This window comes from Psittacula echo (assembly GCF_963264785.1).
Source record: "Psittacula echo genome assembly, chromosome: Z".
Lineage (NCBI taxonomy): Eukaryota > Metazoa > Chordata > Aves > Psittaciformes > Psittacidae > Psittacula > Psittacula echo.
This window is the reverse complement of record NC_137742.1, coordinates 21,456,270-21,479,611: the sequence shown is the minus strand read 5'-3', so window position 1 is coordinate 21,479,611 and position 23,342 is coordinate 21,456,270. Positions and strand designations below refer to the sequence as shown.

At 39.3% G+C, this 23,342-nt stretch overlaps 1 protein-coding gene across 1 annotated transcript in view; it reads right to left on the bottom strand.

Moving 5' to 3' along the window:
• RAB3C (RAB3C, member RAS oncogene family) overlaps positions 1-23,342 on the bottom strand; it is a gene marked incomplete at both ends in the record, with an annotated part of 133,664 nt that overhangs the window by 71,690 nt on the left and 38,632 nt on the right. The window contains one exon of the mRNA XM_080637384.1: positions 10,206-10,324. Within this exon, the coding sequence (XP_080493510.1) occupies positions 10,206-10,324 (119 nt within the window). The remainder of the gene's footprint in view (positions 1-10,205; positions 10,325-23,342) is intronic.

The following is a 23,342-nucleotide window of genomic DNA, read 5'->3' as shown; positions in this document are numbered from 1 at the left end:
CATGAAGAGAAGGAATGAATCGCCAGAACTGAAGCCCTTGTCTGCAGGGTGGAGGCTGTGGAGGAGGTGCAGTCACACTCATGATGTAGTTACCAGTCTGTAGTCAGTGCTAACAGGGAGGTTGTAATCTATGAAATCCATGCAATGGTGCTGGGGTAAGTCATGTCTAGCTATGGTCAACAGCAGTTCTAACCAACTACCATGCAAGCTGAAAAGAAAAGGAAGAATAGGCAGTCATTTAAGCCATTTACTAGGCCAGTTAGGTCCACTGGAAGTCAAGGGTGGCTCAGTGTTGCTGATGAGTTCGTGAAGCATATTACTGCAGTGACTGGGCATGACCTATTTGGGTGAGTGATTGCTGCCAATAACTTCATGACTGTGCCGCCTGATCTCAGATTTGAGGGAAAAAAAAGACATGGAGCACCCTGAGACAATTCTTCCAGGCAGTATTTATTTGTTTTTCATATTAGACTCCCCACTGTAACACAGTTTTGCTTAAATATTTTTAAACACATTTTAAATGTTTTAATGTTGCACTAAGAATAACCTGATAAATGTCTTGATACTATTTTGAGTGAGAAAGAATATCAAATTTGTCACTGGCCTTAGTTCTCATAGGAATAAAAAGTTAAAACAAAAAATGGAAAGAATTTTAGTGTCATTCTGTGCATAACAAAAGTCCATTTCCAATAGTGAACATTAAAAGGGAAAACTGTAAATTTTATGTAATTTCAACTTCTAACAATATTTCACATTATAAAATGTGCTTTTGCTTCCTATACTTAAGTCTATATAAAACACCAGTCCCTTTTGTAGAAGACTAAGACACAAATAAAAAAAAAACCAAACAACTGAACTGTCACAATTTTGAAATGTTAATCTTAAAATTTCATCTTTTTATTTTCACAGAATATAATTCGTGCAATATTGGCATTTCATTCTTTTGTTTTAAACTGGGACAATAACATGAAACTATCCACCAAGGTGTAACTTCTGACACCCAATTGGCTGAAAACTGTAACTGTGTCAAAAACACAGGGATTTTGCTTAAATCCGTCCATATCAAGCAGAATTAACACATTTAATAACAGCATGCTCCATCAGAATATTTTCTCAGCTGGCTCTAAGCTGCATTGCTGTGTGGAGGTTGCTGTCACCAGCATGGCAGACTCCCTCAGTTTGTGCATGGATCACCACTGGACATGATGCACTTTGTGTCCAAACAGAGCCAAAAGCGACAGAACTCCTGAGGGGACACACAGGGAAAGGCATATATGGTTTGCATCTGTGCTCTGCATGTTAGGTCATATGTTTTGGCAAAGGGCAATGGAGGTTAAATTTGCCTGGAAGCATTTTCCAGATATGTTCTCTGATATACAGCAAATATGAATTTTTCTTAAATGATACAATTAAGTTCAGTATTGAGAGGTAAAAGAAAAATAGCCTGTCTGTAGATCAGGCATGCACAAAGCATGAATATAAGATAGAAATTTTAGAGGTGGAAGCAAGAAGAAGGTATCCTTTAGAACATATGCCCTTTAGAAGTGGCTGTCACAGTGCTGAGATTAACTTAACGCACTTAATTTGCCTTCAGGACTTCTTACATTCATTCATTAACATGATTATGTATTTTCCAATTTTATTTTTTCTTTTAATGACAATTCAAAAAAAAGCCATTGTATTTCTTATTACAACAGAGACATGACAGACAAAAAAATAATTCTTGTGCACTGTAGCCATATCTGCTAATAATTATAGTTTACTTAAGGTGCTAAAACAAAAGACTGAGCTAATAGTTCGAAGAAATAGAACCATTTTTTCCACAATGTTGGCCAGACTGACAACTAATACTGGCATATACAGCAAATACAGCTGCCAAATGCCATGTTGTAGTGAATGCTTATATTTTTAAAAGCCTCAACGCTGCATGTTATTTGAATTGATTGTAATGTAGTCACTCTTTAAGATTATGCTTTAAAACAATCTCAAATGATACTTTAAGAATATTTTGATTCAAGAATTTAATTCAAGAATTAAGAATTAATTTTAAGAAGAATTTAATTCAGCCCTATTTTATAAGAAAAAAAAAACCCACATTTCTCGTAATGGTTGAACTCATACTGCACAGTTCAGGAGCTATTGTGATCTCCAATGGCTACTGTTTCATTTCTATTTTTTTTACCCAGACCCCATTCCCAATTAACCATATCCCAAGTGTTACGGGTACAGATGAAGGATGTACTATCAGTATTTTATTCTCTGGACTTTAATTTGAAATTAAGATAATTTTCATGCTGCTCCTAGCATATTGGTTAGTACTAAATTCTGCAAATAGTTCCTGTAGAAATACAGGTGTAAACAGTAAATGGAGTTCTTAAAATCACTAATTACCTGCTGTGTCCTATGCCCCTGTCCCCCTCATAAAACAGACAGTTTATGTACCTTCTGATAGCTAATTCCTTCTTAAAGGTGCTGACCTTGAGCAGACTCACGATGGGGAGCTTTTTAAATAACATCAGTGAAAAAAGATGACAGAGAAGTATCTTCCATGGAATTTCTTAAGAACATGTGCAACCATAATCCTTTCCAATGGGGACATTCAAAAATATCCATAATATCATTTGTGATAAATATTTTATTTTTTCAAGAGCAATCAAAGTTTTTCCTAGGATACTGTTGCTCCTGCTCCCATAGGCCTCAGCCAAAAATGCAGGAAGAAGGATTCTGTAGACCTTGACAGGCTTACAAAACACAGATTGCACCAGTAATTCAAAGCCTTTTCGGCTCCTTCAGCCTTTTGTGCTTTCTGAGGAAGCATCTCTGAATCTGCATCTTCAGCAATATGAAACTCTCAAATTCTGAATTCCTGCACAAGGAAGCCCTCCACAGCATTGCCTTCAACAATAACCAGACAATGATAAAGATATTGCCAAACACTTGAAGCTGGAACAATGTTTTCAGGTGCAGAGGAGCAACTTAAAGTGAGTGCAAACAATACACAATGTACAAAACAATACAAGGGAATTGAGTGTACTGTCAGCAAGTTTGCTGATGACACTAAGCTGGGAGGAGTGGCTGACACGCCAGAAGGCTGTGCTGCCATCCAGCGGGACCTGGACAGGCTGGAGAGTTGGGCAGGGAGAAACTTGATGAAATATAACAAGGGAAAGTGTAGAGTCCTGCATCTGGGCAGGAACAACCCCAGGTTCCAATATAGGTTGGGGAACGACCTGTTAGAGAGTAGTGTAGGGGAGAGGGACCTGGGGGTCCTAGTGGACGGCAGGATGACCATGAGCCAACACTGTGCCCTTGTGGCCAAGAAGGCCAATGGCATCCTGGGGTGTATTAGAAGGGGGGTGGTCAGTAGGTCGAGAGAGGTCCTCCTTCCCCTCTACTCTGCCCTGGTGAGACCGCATCTGGAATATCGTGTCCAGTTCTGGGCCCCTCAGTTCAAGAAGGACAGGGACCTGCTGGAGAGAGTCCAGCGCAGGGCGACAAAGATGATTAAGGGAGTGGAGTATCTCCCTTATGAGGAAAGGCTGAGGGAGCTGGGTCTCTATAGTTTGGAGAAGAGGAGACTGCGGGGGGACCTTATTAGTGTATATAAATATATACAGGGGGAGTGTCATGAGGATGGAGCCAGGCTCTTCTCAATGGCAAACAATGATAAGACAAGGGGTAATGGGTATAAACTGGAACACAAGAGGTTCCACTTAAACTTGAGAAGAAACTTCTTCTCAGTGAGGGTGACAGAACACTGGAACAGGCTGCCCAGGGAGGTTGTGGAGTCTCCTTCTCTGGAGACATTCAAAACCCGCCTGGACACATTCCTGTGTAACCTTATCTAGGTGTTCCTGCTCTGGCAGGGGGATTGGACTAGATGATCTTTTGAGGTCCCTTCCAATCTCTAACATACTGTGATACTGTGATACTCTCTGTTCGTGTCCAGCCTTCAAACTTTGCAAAGTTTCAAGTCTAGGGTTTCAACTGAAACATAAAACTTCAGGATTTTAGATCACGGTTTACATTCCTGCTGTTTCTGACCTAGCTAGAGACACTGCATTAGAAATGCCCTGCATATAAATAAATCTTTGCCTCCAGTCCTTTAAAGTCTGAAAAGGTTGTATTTATAAAAACAGGCTGAAATTCAACTCAGAGGTATTTATTTCCCTGGCACTCTATAGAACTCACCATACTGAGTTGATAGCATTTGCAAAGATAATGCAAACCTTTCATGCTCTCTTTTCTACTGTACACTGCCATATAGCTAAAACTGCATGAGGACTGAATCGCTAAGAGGAAAGAAAGCATAACAGCTCCTAGTGGAATGTAATGATGGAAAAGGCTAACAAAGATAAATGCTACAGGTTGTAGTAGTATAAAAGAAGAATGAATGCAAATACTTTGACATTGTAACTAAACTAAATCAAATACACACTTAAATGACCTGAAGTCACTCTCAACACTACATATTTCCCCTTCAGATCTAATAAAAACGATTTTTTAAAGAAAATCAGATTGCACTACACTAATTATTGAAACTTACGGATACTGAAGAATTCAGCAAAGTGGGCTGTTTTAGTTATTCTCTATTTCTAATTTAAACCTCAGCCAGGCAGAAAACAATGCCCTAGTGGTTCCCATTTATGGAAAATAAATCTGTTCTCCAAATCTGCATCTTTTTAGGATGGCATGACCAACATGCACCAAACTACTGCAAGGTACATAGCTTGCACTTCCAGAGTATTAGCTGCATTTCTCAGGGAGAAAGCCTCCTGAAAAAGGCAGCTTCAAAATCTAGGCAGAGCTCCATGGGAGATTTGCTGTGTCAAAGCATGTTTGATTTGCTGTTTCTGCTAGCATCGAGATTTTTAGCACACATTTGCTCTCCCTGAATAAAAACAGAAATTGTTGGTCCTTGTGAACTTCTGACAATCTGTATCTAGAAAGCAGAATGCTGTTCAGTGCTGTGACTACTGCCACTGGCATTTTTGCCAGAGGAAATACATTCCGAGACTGACCTGAAATTGAAGAAAAATACTCTTCCATTATGTTATCAGAGGTTTTGAACATTTAGAGTAACTGCTGATAAAGTCTAAGAATAAATGGCTACCCAGGATTTGGAGAAGGCTGAGGTTCTTAATGACTTCTTTGCCTCAGTCTTCACTGGCAAATGCTCTGACCACACCACCCAAGTCTTGGAAGGTGAACGCAGGGACTGTGAGAATGAAGACCCTAGGCCCACTGTAGGAGAGGATCTGGTTTGAGACCATCTTAAAAACCTAAACGTACAAAAGTCCATGGGACGTGACGAAATCCATCGGCAGGTCCTGAAGGAGCTGACAAATGAAGTTGCTAAGCCACTGGCCATCATATTTGAAAAATCATGGCAGTCAGGCGAAGTTCCCAACAACTGGAAGAAGGGAAATATAACCCCCATTTTCAAGAAGGGGAAAATGGATGAGCCGGGGAATTACAGACCAGTCAGTCTCACCTCCGTGCCTGGCAAAATCTTGGAGCAGATTCTCCTGGAAGGCATGCTAAGGCACATGAAAAACAACAAGGTGTTTGCTGACAGCCAGCATGGCTTCACTAAGGGGAAATCCTGCCTGACCAATTTGGTGCCTTCTATGATGGGGCTACGGAACTGATGGACAGGGGCAGTGCAGTTGATGTCATCTACCTGGACTTGTGCAAAGCCTTCGACACTGTCCCGCATGACATCCTTGTCTCTAAATTGGAGAGACATCAATCTGATGGGTGGACCACTCGGTGGATAAAGAACTGGCTGGATGGCTGCACACAAAGAGTTGTGGTCAATGGCTCAATGTCCCGCTGGAGACCAGTAACGAGTGGTATCCCTCAGGGGTCGATGTTGGGACCGGTCTTGTTCAACATCTTTGTCGGTGACATGGACAGTGGGATTGAGTGCGCCCTCAGCAAGTTTGCTGATGACACCAAGCTGTGTGGTTCGGTTGATACGCCGGAGGGAAGGGATGCCATCCAGAGGGACCTTGACACGCTTGTGAGGTGGGCTGATGCCAACCTTATGAAGTTTAACCATGCCAAGTGCAAGGTCCTACACCTGGGTTGGAGCAATCCCAGGCACAGCTCCAGGTTGGGCAGAGAAGAGATTCAGAGCAACCCTGAGGAGAGGGTCTTGGGGGAGTTGGTTGATGAGAAAATGAACAAGAGCGGCAGTGTGCACTCGCAGCCCAGAAAGCCAACCGTATCCTGGGCTGCATCAAAAGGAGCGTGACCAGCAGGTCGAAGGAGGTGATCCTGCCCCTCTACTCTGCTCTTGTGAGACTTCACTTGGAGTATTGTGTGCAGTTCTGGTGTCCTCAACATCAAAAGGACATGGAACTGTTGGAACAAGTCCAGAGCAGGGCCACAAAGATGATCAGGGGACTGGAGCACCTCTCGTATGGAGATAGGCTGAGAAAGTTGGTGCTGTTCAGCCTGGAGAAGAGAAGGCTCCGTGGAGACCTCATAGCAGCCTTCCAGTATCTGAAGGGGGCCTACAAGGATGCTGGGGAGGGACTCTTCACTAGGGACTGTAGTGATAGGACAAGGGCTAACGGGCTAAAACTTCAACAGGGGAAGTTTAGATTAGATATAAGGAAGAAATTCTTTACTGTGAGGGTGGTGAGGCACTGGAATGGGTTGCCCAGGGAGGTTGTGAATGCTCCATCCTTGGTAGTGTTCAGGTTGGATGAGGCTTTAGGTGTCATGGTTTAGTGTGAGGTGTCCCTGCCCATGGCAGAAGGGTTGGAACTAGATGATATTAAGGTCCTTTCCAACCCTAACTATTCTATGATTCTATGATTCTATGTACAAATAGTAGAAAATTATTAAGTACCTGTCAATTTTGTAGGTTAGTCTGAAATGTCTGTCTAGCCAGGCTCATTTAAACAGCATCTGTTGTAGTACATGTGAAACCACAAACGGAGCAGAGCTATTCAGAGAGCACAGGTCAATTGATCATACCCCATCAGGCAGCATTTCTGAAGTGACTGGACAACTATAGGACATGAGCATTTGCAGTGTATTCTTAGCATCATCCTTCAAATGAGACTGAAGGCACTGAGTGTACGTACAGCAGAACTATCAAAAGTACCAACTCAAGATTTCTCATGCAAGAATTTTTGAATTTCAAAAAACCCTACTTTTGTTGTTACTGTCATTTTCAATCTTTAAAGTTGTTTTATTTTAATTAGGGAAGGTAAGATGTGAATGTTTTCTGAAATGTCTGCAGTACGCTTGAAATTTATCAGACCTTCAAGTCATTTAGCTAAGCTTTTAGATTAAAGCCTTTCTCAGTCTCAGAGTGATGGCCAAATGCCTGGCTATTCCACTGTTGCGTATATACTGGTGCTAACAGGTTTAGATAAAGCTACAGATACTATTTTTTTTTCTTTTTAATATAAAATATGAATATTAAAATTAGATACAGAATTCCTTACAGCTGAATAGGTTCATGTTGACCTAGGCATAGCATCTAGAAATGTGACTATCCATTTGTTGTTATATAAAGGAAGAATGTCTGCCAGACTTCACACTGAAAAAAATGCCTTTCAGTATGAGTACAACCACTTTGAACTGCCTGCTTTTAAAGAATCATCCCAACATACATTTTAAACTAAGCTCTTCTATCCAAATCTAAAAGGTACTTGTGGATTCATCATCCTGACTGCAGCGCAGTTTCTAGATCAAGCCTTGAAGCTGATGTGATTTTAGCATGCATTTGACCCACTGTGCATGTATATGAAATGGCAGCGCTGCCATCAGAGGCACATTTATCACAGAGAAAGGAATTTTTTAAGCCTCAGAGAGGCTTAAAAGCTCCCACTTCCTCCCCCCAGATATTTCACAATCGCATAGATATATGTGCATAGCCATGCTTCCTGTTCTGCAGCATTGGTGATTGTGAGTTTTCTTTAACTTCTCTCACGTTCAGAAGCATGCTGTAGTTTTGTAATTACTATCAAGACTGGCACATAAGCTAATAAAAAACAATTATCAGCTATGAGATTGGAGGAACAAAACAGAGGAAGAGCAGCAGGGCAGCAACCGGGCTCATGAAATTAAGAATAAAAATTACAAGCAAATGTGTCTCATCCTGACAAGTGAGGCACTCTGCCTCTCTGTCATCCCTTTCATCATGCAGATGACTACTCTCAGCACATAATAATGCAATACCTCCTGTTCACTGAATTTCTATAGTAGCTGCCAACTGTTTGGATAGCTTCTGGATAAAAATTATCAAAAAGCACATTTCACGAACCTTTTTAAGAACTCCACAGCTTTTAAATATTTTCTTCTCTCTTTTATTTTTTTTTTAATTAGTATGAAGCCTAGTTACTCTTTATCAGTAGACAAAGAGTGCCAACCATACCAGATCTAGGGGGCTGGAAAACAAACAAGTGGGAAAATTAATAATAAGTACTCATATTTACACTTGTTATAAAGAAACCTTTGTGTTGGAGGAAGCTAGATAATAAATGGCATGCCATCTGGTTTGCCCAGAGATAGGGCAATGAGATTTGCAGATTACAGCTGCTCCTAGATAGGCATTATTACCCAGTTAACCCAGTGCTTGAACAGAATCGGCCCATGAAGAAAGAACAGCAGAGGCAAAGCAAGAAAGTGCTTCAGCTGGCAGGCCCAGGAAGCACTGATGCTGGCAGTTACAACTGCTGGTTCAGCTGTGAGGCTGGGTGCACTACTTGATTCCCTGGCTTTGCTAAACCTTAACGGCAGCATCTTTGAATAATACTTTCAGCTACCTCCTGTTAGGAAGGAGATTCTGTCTTATTTCTTGAACAGAGCAGTACTCACAAATGTGTAACAGCAAGCACTCAGCATGATGCCTCCAGCATGCACAAAATGGGTAGCACATCCCTTTGGCATAACAAATCACAGTGAGAAAACATGGCTTCCTCATTGAGTATCAAGCAGAGACTCCTCTCAGATGCATTCAATTGTCCAAAAGCTAGCTGTCTGGTCTGTACTAGTCATGCAAGCTTATTGGTTCTCTAGTAAATGGAAAGAGATGTTCACAAGAGCAATTTGGTCCAGTCATACAGCCAAAGATCCCATTTCTTGTAGAGCAGAATTAAGCTAAGGTTCTCAGTTCTTATTTTCAGAGTGCTGAATGACCAGGCTCACCAAAAACCCCTCTGGGTGTAGAGAGAGAAGGTGCTCCATGGATTCAGTAATGCTTTCTACCACGATAAGTAGGAGAGCATGAAAGACAGAAAGCTTTTTTCTTGGAGAGTCTGAGGCTGGGCAACAGCTCCTATTGGAAACCAGAATTGCAGCATCACTGCCTTGTACTTTTTTGCTGTCCCCAAAGAAGTACACAGTAGTGCATATCTTTAAATAAATAAATAAATAAAAGCCAAAGAAGCATACTGAACAAATCACACAAACTCTGAACCAAATCCTCTGTCAAACACAGCTCTCCCATGGGAACATTATGCAAGACAGCATGTGGAGCACACATGACAAATGCTATTCATATCACTCAGAGCACTGCTAGGAGGCTCTTAGATATTAAAATAACTTGTAAAGGAAGAGATGAAGCTGAAATTAACTCTAGCTTTCCTTTTGGGTTAGCTTTACTAAAAAAAACCTTAGATTGTTTGGATCCTGACTGACCCACATCTGATTGAAATGACACACTTTTATGGAGACATCTTGAAATCCACATAATACAAGGTAATAAAAGTACCATCTATTTTAGGTTCTGTTATTCTAGGGAAGCTTGCTCATAATTTTTACGCTTGAGGCACAAGACTGGTAACGTAATGTATAACCAGCTACAGTTAAAAACTACATGAGGAAAAATTAAATTAAAAGACAACCCCCACAAATGGTTTCTTATTTTTTTGCATGAAATATGGAAACACTTTCTGGTGTCTTGGCAGTTATTCTCCACACTAGCATGTTGCTGGTTTTAGAAGTATGAGTAGCGCACATTAGCCGGCATCACAGAAAACACAATGGTTACAATGAATTATATGCAACACATTTTAGAGTATTCATTGTCTTTCCATAAAAAACCCCACTCTATATTTGAGTATAGGAATACCTGGCCACTGCATTTGGAGGTAAGTTTTCCAAAACAACTTGCACTGTCACAGGTGAGTGATATCAAATATGCTCTGTGTTACTTACTATGAATTCCAAGTTTTACTTACCAGTCCTGAACAGCGTTGAAAGATTCTTCGTTTGTGATGTCATACATTAAAATGAAGCCCATTGCACCCCGGTAGTAAGCTGTGGTAATTGTTCTATATCTCTCTTGACCAGCCGTGTCCTGAAATAATAACAAACAGAATTTTTATGTGTTGCAAATAATTGACAAATTCTTATTTATTATTTTTAACAGAAAGAACACTCTGACAACAACTATTGTACAATAATATCAATTCTACTTATAAAACTAATCAAGGGGAAGAAAACTGGGAATAACAGGAAAAAGGAGAATTCTGCACTGGATCGTAATAGGAGAGACACATCCATTCTGTCATGAGATGAGAGAGGAGAGAAACTGAAAGGCATGATCCTTCTTGTCAGCCAGCACCCCCAAGCTGTTCCTTCTAAGGGCTGCTCAATCCTGTCTTGAAAAATGTATTCTTGATTACAGCTACTACTTCTTAAACTTACTGTAGTTTCAGTAATCCAAGATGTAAAACTAACAGAAGTTAAACAACATGCCTCACAGAAGGTTAGGTTATGTCTCTGTGGGATAGGCCAGACTACCCTTAAATTTTTCTTTTTATCCTCTGAGCTGGCTAAGCCGATATAAACTGTGGTCTGGAGGTCGGATAGCTGCTCCAAAATTTTCTGGCAGTATTACTGAATATTAAGATATTAAAATTCTTTTGCTAAGACTGTGCATATTCCAATACTCAGATCAGTTCATTCTCAATACGTCTGCTAGTAAGATAAAAGTGTCGTTGAAATGTTGAATTAAATAATTTCTTAGCAGAAGAAATATCATATAAAACCAGTTCTTTGTATTTCTTTAATGGAATAAGGTTTATTCTCACATGTTTTGCTGCCTTATTTGATTTGATATTAGAGAAAAACGCTGGGAAGGAGAGAAGGAAAATATGGCTTGTAGCAAGCAGGCAGCCTTTCTGTACAGAAAAGATACAATTTTCAAATAAGTTTTGCCAGTACCTATGTTTCCTTGTCAGAGATATGTATGGTTGGAAATGCAATGGTATGACAAGCAGGAGCCCACTGCTATTGAAGCAAATCTTATTTTGCTGCAGGTGATTTCCACTGAAGCTTGTCTGCAGATAAGAGTGAACAGCCCTAGCAATAAAGCCGTAAGTCAGTGATGCTTCTAATACAAGACACCAACTATTTCCTGTACATTGTTAAAGGAAGCCAGTGCAGGCTTACACAATCTTGCCTACAGAGAATAAAACGTGAGTGTAAAAGAAGACAAATTCAGGCAAAAATTCTTAAATACACATTTTCCACAAAGGAAAATGAAGCTGCAGATGAAGATCCAAGTACTGACTGACTCTGGGATTGGAGACTGGATCTAGTCATTTGCTTTAGGTCAGTTTGGGAAGGAACCAGGTTTTTGGAGTTGTTCTCAATATAGGCATCTAATATGTTCCTGTATCTAATTCTACGTTAATGTGATGATAAAAAAGAAAATTTTGTAAAGTGGCATTTCAGTACATGGCATAGATGGATGACCAAGAATAACGTGGAGTTTATTAGTTTCAAGCATTGATAATCACATTCCTGTTAGTATTATTTTCCATTCACTTGCTATAGGGATGCAACTAAAAATTCTAATTGGTCTAATGTACAAATTATGCAGTAGAGCTTTTATGATCATGCAAGAAATGAACCCAAATATCAGTAATCAAAACAATTGTGTTCCACACATTCATAAACATCTCCTTTGTATTCTGACTAGAATATATTCCTAAATGTCCTAAAGTCAGATCCTTTTCATTAGGGATCTCAAAACACGATTTGTCAGGAGAAATTCAATATTAGTCTTAGTTAAAACAAAACAAAAAGGGTTTAGCAGCTGCAAGAAATATTTTCAAATATTATATTCACTTTCATGAATTCTGTTGTCAATAAAATTCCCACAATTCCATTAGCTTCTGGTTAGGTGATCCTATCTTAGTGACTCTTTTTTTACTAGGCACTAGATTTCAGATATCAAATCACAGAGTTATAAGGTTTAGTGGACATAGTACCTTAGAATTTATCCAGTTTCTGAGCATTGCATACAGCCTGCTGGTTAATAGCCCATGGTCCCGAGTATTTGGAATACTCAGACTTGCACACTTTGTGTGCTTCGATGTCTCTAGGACATTTTCATTTTGCTTGTTTGTTTATATTAATTATCCCACCTATAATTGAAATTAGATATTTGCAAACATTTTTATGCTCCAGATCCTGATATGTATAATTTCATATTATAAAAATTAAGTGCTTTTTTTTTTCCAGAAATTCAATACCTAAAAGGACCAGTAAACCTTTTCCATCAGTAAAGACCTTGAATAGGGCATACATATATATATGCAGTGAAATAAGAATGGCAGAGATCTAGATTGAGAGCAAAACAGTTCTTTCTGTGTCAGGGTGAAGATAGAGATCTGGTATGTATTTAGACGATTCTCTAGCTAGCTAGCTAGCTATCATGTATAGATATGTTTATGTATATAAATAGCTATATATGTATAAAATGTATGAGATAGACAAGTCTAGATTACTTTGGCTCTTCATTTGAGTTAGTTATGAATTTGACAGTACAATAAACTTTAAAGCCAGGATACTTTAGCCATTTTTATAATAGCCACATGAACCAGGTTTGGTCCTCTGCTTCTCCCTTGAAGCAACCCTTAAATAATCTTATGGGAAATCTCCTACAGATTCTCATTATTGCTGTGTAACTGCCATGCTATTGAAGGCATTTGTGTATGGGGAATGCACTAGCTGCTGACAACAATGATCCCAGTGGAATGGAGAGATACAGCATCACAGCCATCTGTGCAAGTGGAAACACTTAGGAACAACAACCTAGCAGACTCAGGAAGAATCTGTACTCCACATGAAGTTAAGAGTTTATGGGGCTTGAAAAGTCTCAAAATACAAAACAGAGAAACTAAGGTTCCGACAGTAATCTTGAAAATAATATTTAGGTTTGCAAAGTACACTTAGCTGAGCTAACTCAGCAGAAGTAAATCCCCCTTACAGTCAACTCCTGCTAAACTAGATCTCATCCAGCATCTGTCACACCAGCTTAGACTATACCAGTAATTTTGAGAAATACAGTAAATCAGGCCTTTAAATTCATTTGCTGAGTGTGTGCTCTCCCTCCCACCCTTGACTTGCACTGCACCACTGACATGAACAATATTTTATGTAAATAGCTTCCAAGTGGAGTTACTCATTATTAATGCAGACAGTTTCGAAGGTGAAAGAAAACAGCATTTGGCAGCAAGAACTTCTAATGAGCCTGTTATGAAGGAATTCAGTCTGCAGAACACAAAATTATTTTGTAGCATGCTTGAGTGACTCTGTGCCTCCGAATTTATATCCACTATGCTAAACATACAAATATCCTTCTGGATGCTCTACTCCCCCCCACCCCGTTACAAGTTTTACTCATATCACAACACAGCTTGTGTTATGTCCCAAAAACCTGACAGCAATAGAGGAGGATTTTTTTGATAGTGTTTATATATCTGTTCTACATCCACAATATTTGAAGACAAAGCAAAGAGATAAAATTAGAAATGTGAATTGGGTGAGTTCTCACTTTGTGGGTCAAAATTCTCTGTTAAGGTATATGAAACTGGAACAGCAATCAATCGCTGCTCCTTTATGAGCTCCATGGTTCTTTCCTGCTCTTTCTGCCTAAAGGTTATTTACATAATCCATCAAAGAGACTGCATTTCTCTAATTTCTCGTATTGATGCATAAAAGGACTCGAGGCAGTTAGGTGAAGGAAAATCTAAACTGTCTTTTCAGGGCAGCACAAAAGATGGCTCCCTTCTTTCTTCAGGGATCTCTGGGGTCTCACAGAGAAAAAGGCTAAAAGTATGAAAAGCAAACAAACCAGTATGACAGCTGCTCTGACAGGGGCAAGGGACAACCTCTGCAACAACCCTCCAGAGATAGGGAGCAGACAGGGGTAAACCCACCTGAAGCCTGTTGCTAACCTCCCAGGAAGAGCAGCCATGGGTTTATAGCAGAAGCAACTGGGCAGGGGAGGACACAGAAAAGGAGGAGCTGACTATCCCAGAAGCACCATTTCTGAACAAATAGCACTTCCAACAGAAAGTGCTAGGCATGTAGAAACACAGAGATATGAACATTTACAACTAGGAATGGAAAACACAGTTCGAAACAGTTTCTAGATCTAATGTATGTTCACAATATAACATCGCATATTGCCTACTCTGTCTTTGCTTATGTATCTACCTTCTGTCAGCAGCTCTTTCCAGACTTTTCATGGCTTTGGCTTCCTGAAATTCCATCTTGTATATACATATGTGCGTGTGTGTATATATAGATGCATATACACACACACACACACATATATATATATACACACACACATATATGTGTGTCTGCATTTGAGCATGTGTGCATTTTGTAGAAATACATGTACGTGTTTCAAAAAGCATTTGGAGTATGAAAAGCCAGCTACTCAGCCTGCCAGTACACATCTTCTAGACCTATATGCTAGGCCTTAGAACTCTGATCAAAATCACAGCTGACAGTTCATTCACTGTATGGAAGGGATATGGGAGCATGACAGAGCCATCTGGAAATAGCTGGTGCCAGGGACGTGGGGAGAGGCATTACTCTAAATGTGGCTACTAAAAAAGGGGCCTGGGAGGGCTGCCCAGGCAGGCAGAAGATGGGGCAGAGCTTGCACTAGAGTTTGTCTCCCAAGTTGGGTTGTAAAACTACTTTACTGTCAGATTTGCTTTCCCTCACTCCATCCATGCAACTAGTGACTGTGCCTGAAGTTAATTTCCTTTTAAATTTACTGGTTTTCTCCTTTCCTGTTCTTTCTGCTCTCTCCTTTATTTTTAAGACTTGCATAAAGTGTTCCTTCTCTGCAGTTCAGCTACCATGCCTTATTAAAACACAGAGTTTAGGAAAGCCATGGTATCCCTGCCTCCATTTTCCAGCACAGCCTGATGCCAGCTGCTCTCAACCCCTGACACAAAGGTTTTGAGTCCCATTGCTGTTTCAGTACATGCCTCCCTCCTTTCCCGCCACGAGCTGCATCTTCCTCTGGGTCCTGTCTTCATTCAGATCATTGCCTGCCCTGCTCTGCTGCAGGTGGGGATCAATTCTTCTTGTCCTTCTTCCCCATCTTTGGACATACTGTGTAACACAACTGTCAGATCGTTTGGTTTTAAAGATCCTGCTCCCAGAGTCGTGTGATTCTATAAGAACAGCAACTTTTTAATTCTTTTTTAAAATCTTTGTAGTCAGAGACCAAAAATATGTCCCCGTGCATTATAAAAAAACAAAAAGCATTTAGTATGGTCTGAAATTACTGTATTAAGAATAAAACTTTTACTAAAAAATAATTTTGGAATGCTGATATCTGGCACTGAATTCTGGAAAAGCTTAAGAGAATCAGAGCAACCTGCTTTGGAGTCAAAGGGACACAAAGGAATGTTAAATCTATAACAATAACCTTAGAAATCTGAAACTCAAATACACTATGGACACTCTTCAGACTTGCCAGAAAGCCTTGTAAGCTCCACGAGTGCACTTGGTAACTTAGATGCTAAACAATCTGTGGTCATCATACATACAGTGGGATGAGGATAGGTTGAGGATAGGTTGCAAGAGTCAATCCTAATGCTGTGAGACTTATGTCTATTAGGAAAATAAGAAGCAGAGCTGTTTCATTCACAGATGAAGTAGGCACTTAACAGTCCTTCAGTCCTTGTCTCACTTGGCTTTGGTGACTGCTAGAGGTATTTTCAACTCACCAGTGTTCCAAACTGGCTCTTCTAGTCTCAAAGCACTTGGTAGCCCAAAAGTGTGTGTGTTCTTGTCCTGTGATAAATGTGGGGTGTTTTCTGGTTGGTTGGTTGTTAGGTTTGGTTTTTTGTATGTTTGTTTGTTTGTTGGGGGGGCTTTGGGTTGTTTTGTTTTTATTTTTGGTGGGGAATTTTTACAGCTGTACTAAGCTTCTACATCTTTGTCTGATCTTCCACCAGTCTTTAAAGGCATTTGCCTTTCTTTTAGCAGGCAGAGGAAAAAAAACTGGGCTTTAACTTCAGAGTCAAGCTGACTATTACTACAAAAACAGAGAACAACATCAAGGTATGTCAGAGTGTCATTCCTCTTCCCATTTCTGTACTCTGATTATATGCTTATAAATATTTTGGATTAACTACTTCTCTTTAGAACTTGTTATGCATAAAATAAGAATAATAAGCTTTCAGTTTTCTCCCTTGTCATTCTGTCCTATTCTGCATCTTGAAGATGGCTTTCTCGATTGGTATCATTACTCATGTTTAATTAACCTGCCCTTATTATTCAGGATGAGGTGGGCTCATTGGATAGAGAAAAGTTTGACCAGCCATTTTGAAAACAGCTCTATGTTAGTGGTTCATTGCACTGAAAAAAATTGCATAATAATATTATCATGTTACAATATTATGCAAATCCTTGTCTGCTGATTAGCTAACAAGTACCTCTTAGCTATTGAGAAATATGAACATAATTCTTTCCTCGTGACAACACGGAGCTTAGCACATTTTTGTTCTGAGCTCTTTTTTGAAGCATAGTTTTGTAACTCTCCAACTCAAAGAGAAAAATGAATTAGTGGTACAGAGTACCTTTTAGAGCCATAAACCAATCATTCTTGCCAGAAACTGTCTCTCCAACTCTGCTTTCTCATGTGATAAACCTCTGTGTTTAAATCCACAGTGAAGTTTCTCCTATGGGTACGTTCCTTTTAAATATTAATAACCTCCCACAGCTTCCATGAGTAAAAAATGCATTTCTGTGCAGAATATTAAGTTTACAAAACATGTTTAAAGGCTCATTAGAGCTACTATTATCTTATCCTTTCTACATAAAAATGTCTTCAAATCTCAGTTACCTACAAAAAAGAAAAGAGGCACTCTGTAAGGCAAAACAAGCCACATTTACTTAAGCAAGAAACTATAAATGCAATATTTCTAGAAGAGTTCAGTCATGGCTGAAGTCCAGAACTTCCATGAGGTATGCTAATGGATATAGCTCAGTGTTTTAGAAAACCTGCAGAATAAAAGTACTGGACTACAGTGTGGTCTATGCTAAAGGATTCCTCCTGCCTAGGGGAACATGCTACTTTAGAGCCGTCTGGAAGATTCTCTGTAGGAAGGTCTGTAGGTAACCTGTTTTTCTGACTGTATCAGGCGTTGTCTTCTGGGGCAGACATAAAACATACTTTAAGAAATTCTGGTAGCTCTTTGCATATCATACCTTAGGCAGGTATTTGAAGATTCTAAGGCTTTCTGGAGAACTTCACCAGTGCTGTACTGAAGGCACAGAATACCCCCATCTTTTCGCCAGTAGCAGTCCGGCCCCTTCATGCTTTTCAGGAAGCCGTTCCCTCCCCTGACCCAGAACTATTGAGAGCTGTGTTTGCAGGAGTCTCTGTCAAACTCTACTTTCTTCCTCTGTGTTCTCTTGCTTGCGAATAAATACCTCTGCATCATGGCTGCATATAAAAAGCTTATGGCTAGAACACTTTTCTAATGTCCTGCTATTTGATGAGAGATTTGTAAGTTCAGAAAACACAGGTTATTCTTTCAAGAAAGTATTTATTTACTCTGAAAATGGCTCAGCAGCTGACATAGCTTAATCCACATCAACTAATCATGACCTTTACGTTGTTCTAATTTAAAACTGTAAATTATTAAAGAAAGAGTTATAGAAAAAATTAAATATGTCAGGTGTGATTCATCTATGAATTTTACATTATTTTAAGTACAGTGCCCTTACCCTTGAATTCTCTTCTTCGGCAGTTCTGGCATGAAGTGGCATGGTTAAATTAAATTTCAGCTAAATTGCTGTTTCATTTGTTCCCCAGTCTCTCCATGTTCTATAAGCTATGCGTTTAGCATATATATAATCATGTTTAGTGATTCTGATTACTTCTTTGTAGCTTCAAACTCAAACTTCTGAGAAAAATACAGTCATACTAGAAAGCATAATTGCCAGATCTATTAGAATAGAACAGACTATTTCAGTTGAGAAGGACATAGAATGACCATCTAGTCCAACTGCCTGAACACTTCAGGGCTGACCAAAAGCTAAAGATCATTATTAATGGCATTGTTCAAATGCCTCTTAAACTCTGACAGGCTTGAGGCATCCAGTAACATTAAATTTTCAAGCAGAATACAGTTAGAGAAAAAAGTCATCTCGGTTAGGTAGCTGTAATAGCAGTAATTATATCTGTGCTTATTTTTTCTTTTGAGTAACAAAATATATATTTAAAGACATAAAACCTAGACCATATATTAGTAAATTAATTAATCTTTTAGGAAGATCCAAAATTATTTATCCTGCTCAAGTAAAGGGGGGAAATTCTATCAGTCCTGAAACTGCAATGTCATCACAAGGTCAAATCAAAGAGCAAGGTAAAATGGAATAAAAAGATTTTTAACCAGTTAAAGTAGAAGGCCTGAATGAAATGCGCCTTTCTTCCCCAAAACATTCTGTAATTCTTACATGTGTTGTCAGACAGAATGATTACTATAGGTTATTTGATAAATTTTGAATAGAATTATTTCAATAAAATAAAACATACTGTTATAAATAATTACTTGAGGTAGGATTTAGATCACATATGATGTACTATAATTAGTGCAATTCTTCAGCTGTGATTTTCGAACTAAAGGTATTTTTCCAGTAATCAGAGTTATTCTGTCTTAATGCATCATAAAGGAATAGGAAATTACAGTCTAATGGAAGCAGAAGAATGACCAGCTGTGAAATGTGTAGCAAGTATAATTATAATCAGAGCTACATTAAGGCATCAGCTACTACAAAACCAGACACTGGGCTTATACACGGTCAAAGAAGAGCCTAAAACCAAATTGAGTGTAAATAATTTTCAAAGGCCTTTGCTGCTAACAGTGATGCACTGACTACTGGAGCAGTAAATGTTTGATGACAACAATTCTTCTTTAATTTATACGCTGTGCTATTTATTCTCTAATTTAAAAATACGGTAAAACTAAGATGCAGCTTCCTGGAAGCCACCACAGTCTGCTACAACAGCATCCCACTGAAATTTATGTCTGCAGTCCCAAAATCCTGACTGATCTCATCAAAGAATGAGGAGAAGAAAATACACCTATTCATAATTGTTCTATAATATATACATTGTTCTACAATATATACATTTACATTTCATTAATTATAAACAAAAAGTAGAGTTACCTTAAGGAAGAGCTAAGCTTCGCAATATGAATCAGAAATGCAAGCATACTAAGACATTGTAATAATTTCAGTTCCATATATTATGTACCAAAGAAAATATAAAGTTCAATGCAAATGATAGCCAATCAAATGGATCTTTTTCACGCACAGATTAGACTAAGATAATTCCAAAAGCCATGTTAAGTAATCCCTTGATAGAGCAGCTGTGAAGTACACAGCGGAGTTAAAATAACTCAGGCTCCTTAATGTGCCTCTCCAGGCCTCTTTCACTGCAAAAGGCATCTTTTTGGGTGGACATGCATTTTTCCTGCATCCAATCTCTGCCTTTGGCTGCTGCAACCTGAATAGAAACCCCAGTAATCTTTTCACGGAATATAACACTGACCAGCATATTAACTGAAAATTGCATTATTAGACACTCAACCATGTGTTCTTTGATCCTAGATAAAAATTGAAGATTATTTCTACTCTGATTTGATTTAACTGTGGGACATGCTCTCCAATTGTGCAGACGTAACTGAATTATTATCCATCAGCTGACAAAATGCTACTGTGACTGACAAGACAGAACAACAGCCCAAGAGGACACTTGAATAAACAAAGATCAAAGTGAATATTTGCCCCAGAAAGGAGTTTTTTTTCTGGTATACTTTTAAATATGAAGGCGCAGTGCAGGGGGTTAAGGAAAAAGTAATCTGAATTCTGATCATTTCATGTGTACGCATGCTCAAAGACTGCTGCTTCAAGGAAGCAAGAAAGAGGAGGATAATTTGCCAGAGCTGTTTATTAATCAGCTCCACAAAGGGTCCCAGGGGTTCGTGTTTCAGTCCACAGCACATAGCTCAAACAGAAGTTGTTGATTTTGCTAAATCTAACTAATGCTAACGGGGCAGGAAGGGAGGGTAAACAGGCCCTTTCCAAACACCTGCCATCACAAACAGCAATTTTAGGAGATGACAGAACTCACTACTTAAACCTGGAAATGATACACAGTTCTTGAAGTAGTGAAATACACTTTTCGTTTCAAAGTCACCTTTACTGATGAGGCACAAATAAATGTGGGGAACATGATGATTCTTCTCTCATTTTATCCCTTTGAATCTTTAGTATGAAGAAAATGTGATCTGTATGACATGGAATTTTGGCCAAGATGTACTTTGTTTTGCATTACATTTTGTACTTTGTTTTGTACTACATTTTCTTTGATGCAAAGTACCATCAAAGTTAATGGATACTGCAAGAAGTTACATATTCTCCAAACTTCTAAAACCCAAACTTCTCTTCTGTACCTATGCAGGATTTTCACATTGAATTTTTCAATTTTCAGCAACTTGTGTAAACAATTCTTTTGATTTTCATTTAGAAGTATGGTAGTGACTTAAAATATACAGCACTTATGATCCCTGTACCTGCTTAAGAAAAAATGCAAACTGATGTGATAGGTTTCTCATTTAAAAAAGACATAATGAATAATCTTTGAAATAATTCTTTGAAAATCAAGAGTTGTCTAATCTGATATAATTTATGGGTTAGGTTATAGGTTGCATTAATATAACATGCACTTTTATATACTAAATAACAGCGGATATTATTTGTGCAACCACAAGTAATGAGAATGTGTTGCAGTGTGAATTCTAGCACTATCAGTGGAAAAGCCCGGCTGGACAGTGCTTTGAGCAATCTAGCTTAGTGGAAGGTGTCCCTGCCTGCAGCAGGAGGATTGGACTAGGTTATGTTTAAGGTCCCTTCCAACTCAAACCATCCTATGATTTTGTGATTCTAAGAGGAATCTGTTACACCTCTTGCAGATGAGGCTTCCTTGTTCAGCTCCAGTGTAGTGCAGCATCTCAAGTTTTCAGCTCTGAAGGAAGTTCCCCTGTTCAGTCTCAGTATCTGTTGTCCAAGCTGGCAGCCACCACTCACAGATGACAGCCCGACATTTGTCAGTTTGGGTACCATCAGTTGGATGTTGCAGCTCTGATTGTACACCACATGCCACTGCACTAATGGAGAAAAAATGTGGATTGCAAAACAGCAAAGCACAACCAAATTACGCTTACCAGGTACGGCAGTTCGTCCATTCATTCATCCACACCACTATATTTTGATCTGCTTCTCCCCTGTGTTTGCTTCCACTTTGCATGGGCTCTCTTAGCTCAGCACCAACACCTTTAGCCTTATTAAACTTAAGTCCTCTGCTATATTCTTCTGTTATACTGCTTACAGTATAACAGAACAGAACAGTTATACTGCTTACAGTCAGTGAGCCACTGACCTCTTGTACTCAGCTATTGCAAATTGCCCCCTGCTATGCCTATGGTCAGTAGTACACTGAGCTGCTTAGAGCAAGAGTTTGGCAAGCCTCTGGAAAACAGGAAGCACAGCGTGGGCGCTGTTGCAAATAAAATGCAATAATATAACTGTGATTCGGATGTTGTCTATGCAAAAGTGTGTATCGTGTAATATGAAGTGGTGCTCTGAAGCTAATCTAATCGTGAATTGCATACTGTTCCCAACACTTGCCAAACACTTTCAGAAGGCAATCTATAAATTACATTAACATAAGTAAGGTCATTTGAACTACACAGTCAATGAGTAGTTGAACACGGAAGTGTTGGCTTTAAAGAAGATAATTCAGTGTAAGTCCAAATTTTCCATTCCCCATTTAATTCCATTCCCTCATTTAGTATGAGCTGTGAGTATAGATATTACCTATTTGGATATTCAAATATATTTCCTAATGATCTGTGGTAATTTACTTGTTAATACTTATGGTATTTGCTATTATCCAGCTTTTGTAGAAGTATCACATACATACATGATTAAGATTTCTCTCTTAAAGCCCAGGAACTGCCAAGTACCTCCTGAGTTGCTCTGGTCCTGTGTGGTATGGAACATTTGATCCAGCACAGCACTTACATACAATCTTAAAAATAGTGTCTAGAGAATCCTCTGTTAGTAGAACTAGTCAGATACTTAAATGTAAAATAAGCCATAATTTCATTACTATTGCCTAAGATGAATTACAATGGTGGGTTGGAGTCAACATTTCTATGCAAAATTTTGACTCCTAGAGTCATTGAGAAACTGAAAAAATGACAGCAAAAGACTAATATGAAGTACTGCAGGCATTGCCTCCTCTCTTTTCTAACGAAAACCACAGTTCTGAGGTGGCTATGGTGTCAGTGATCATTTTTATATAGGAACCTCCCAGATATAGCTCTTACCAATGTGTTCTGGGTTCAGCAGTAGCAGCCATTTTTTCTCCTTCTTAGTAGCTGGTGCAGCGCTGTGTTTTTGACTTTCGGTCTGGGAACAGCACTGATAACACCGATGTTTTTAGTTACTGCTCAAATGTTTACCCTGACCAAGGACTTTGTGAGTCTCATGCTCTGCCAGGAAGGAGGGGAAGCCGGGAGGAAGCAGAGACAGGACACCTGACCTAAACTAGCCAAAGAGGTATTCCATACCACAGCATGTCATGCCCGGGATGTAACTGGGAGCTACCCGGAAGGGCTGGCTCACTGCTCAGTCGGGGTGGTCTTCGATGAGTGGTATTGTATTCTCTTCCCTTGTTATTTCCCTTATCAGTATTATCATCGGTGGCAGCAGTAGTGGTTTGTGTTATACCTTAGTTACTGGACTGTTCTTATCTCAACCCATGGGAGTTACATTCTTTCCATTCTCCTACCCGTCGCTTCGGGAGTGGGAGAGGAGGGGAAGAAAGGGTGGGTGCGGGGGGAGTGGACTGCATGGCTAACTTCATGACAGGGTTTAAACCACGACCCAATGGAATGAGAAAAAATGGCTCAATGCCTTGCTCAGTCCAAGGGCTAACGACTGTTTCCCACTTCCACAGGAAAGTGTTCTAA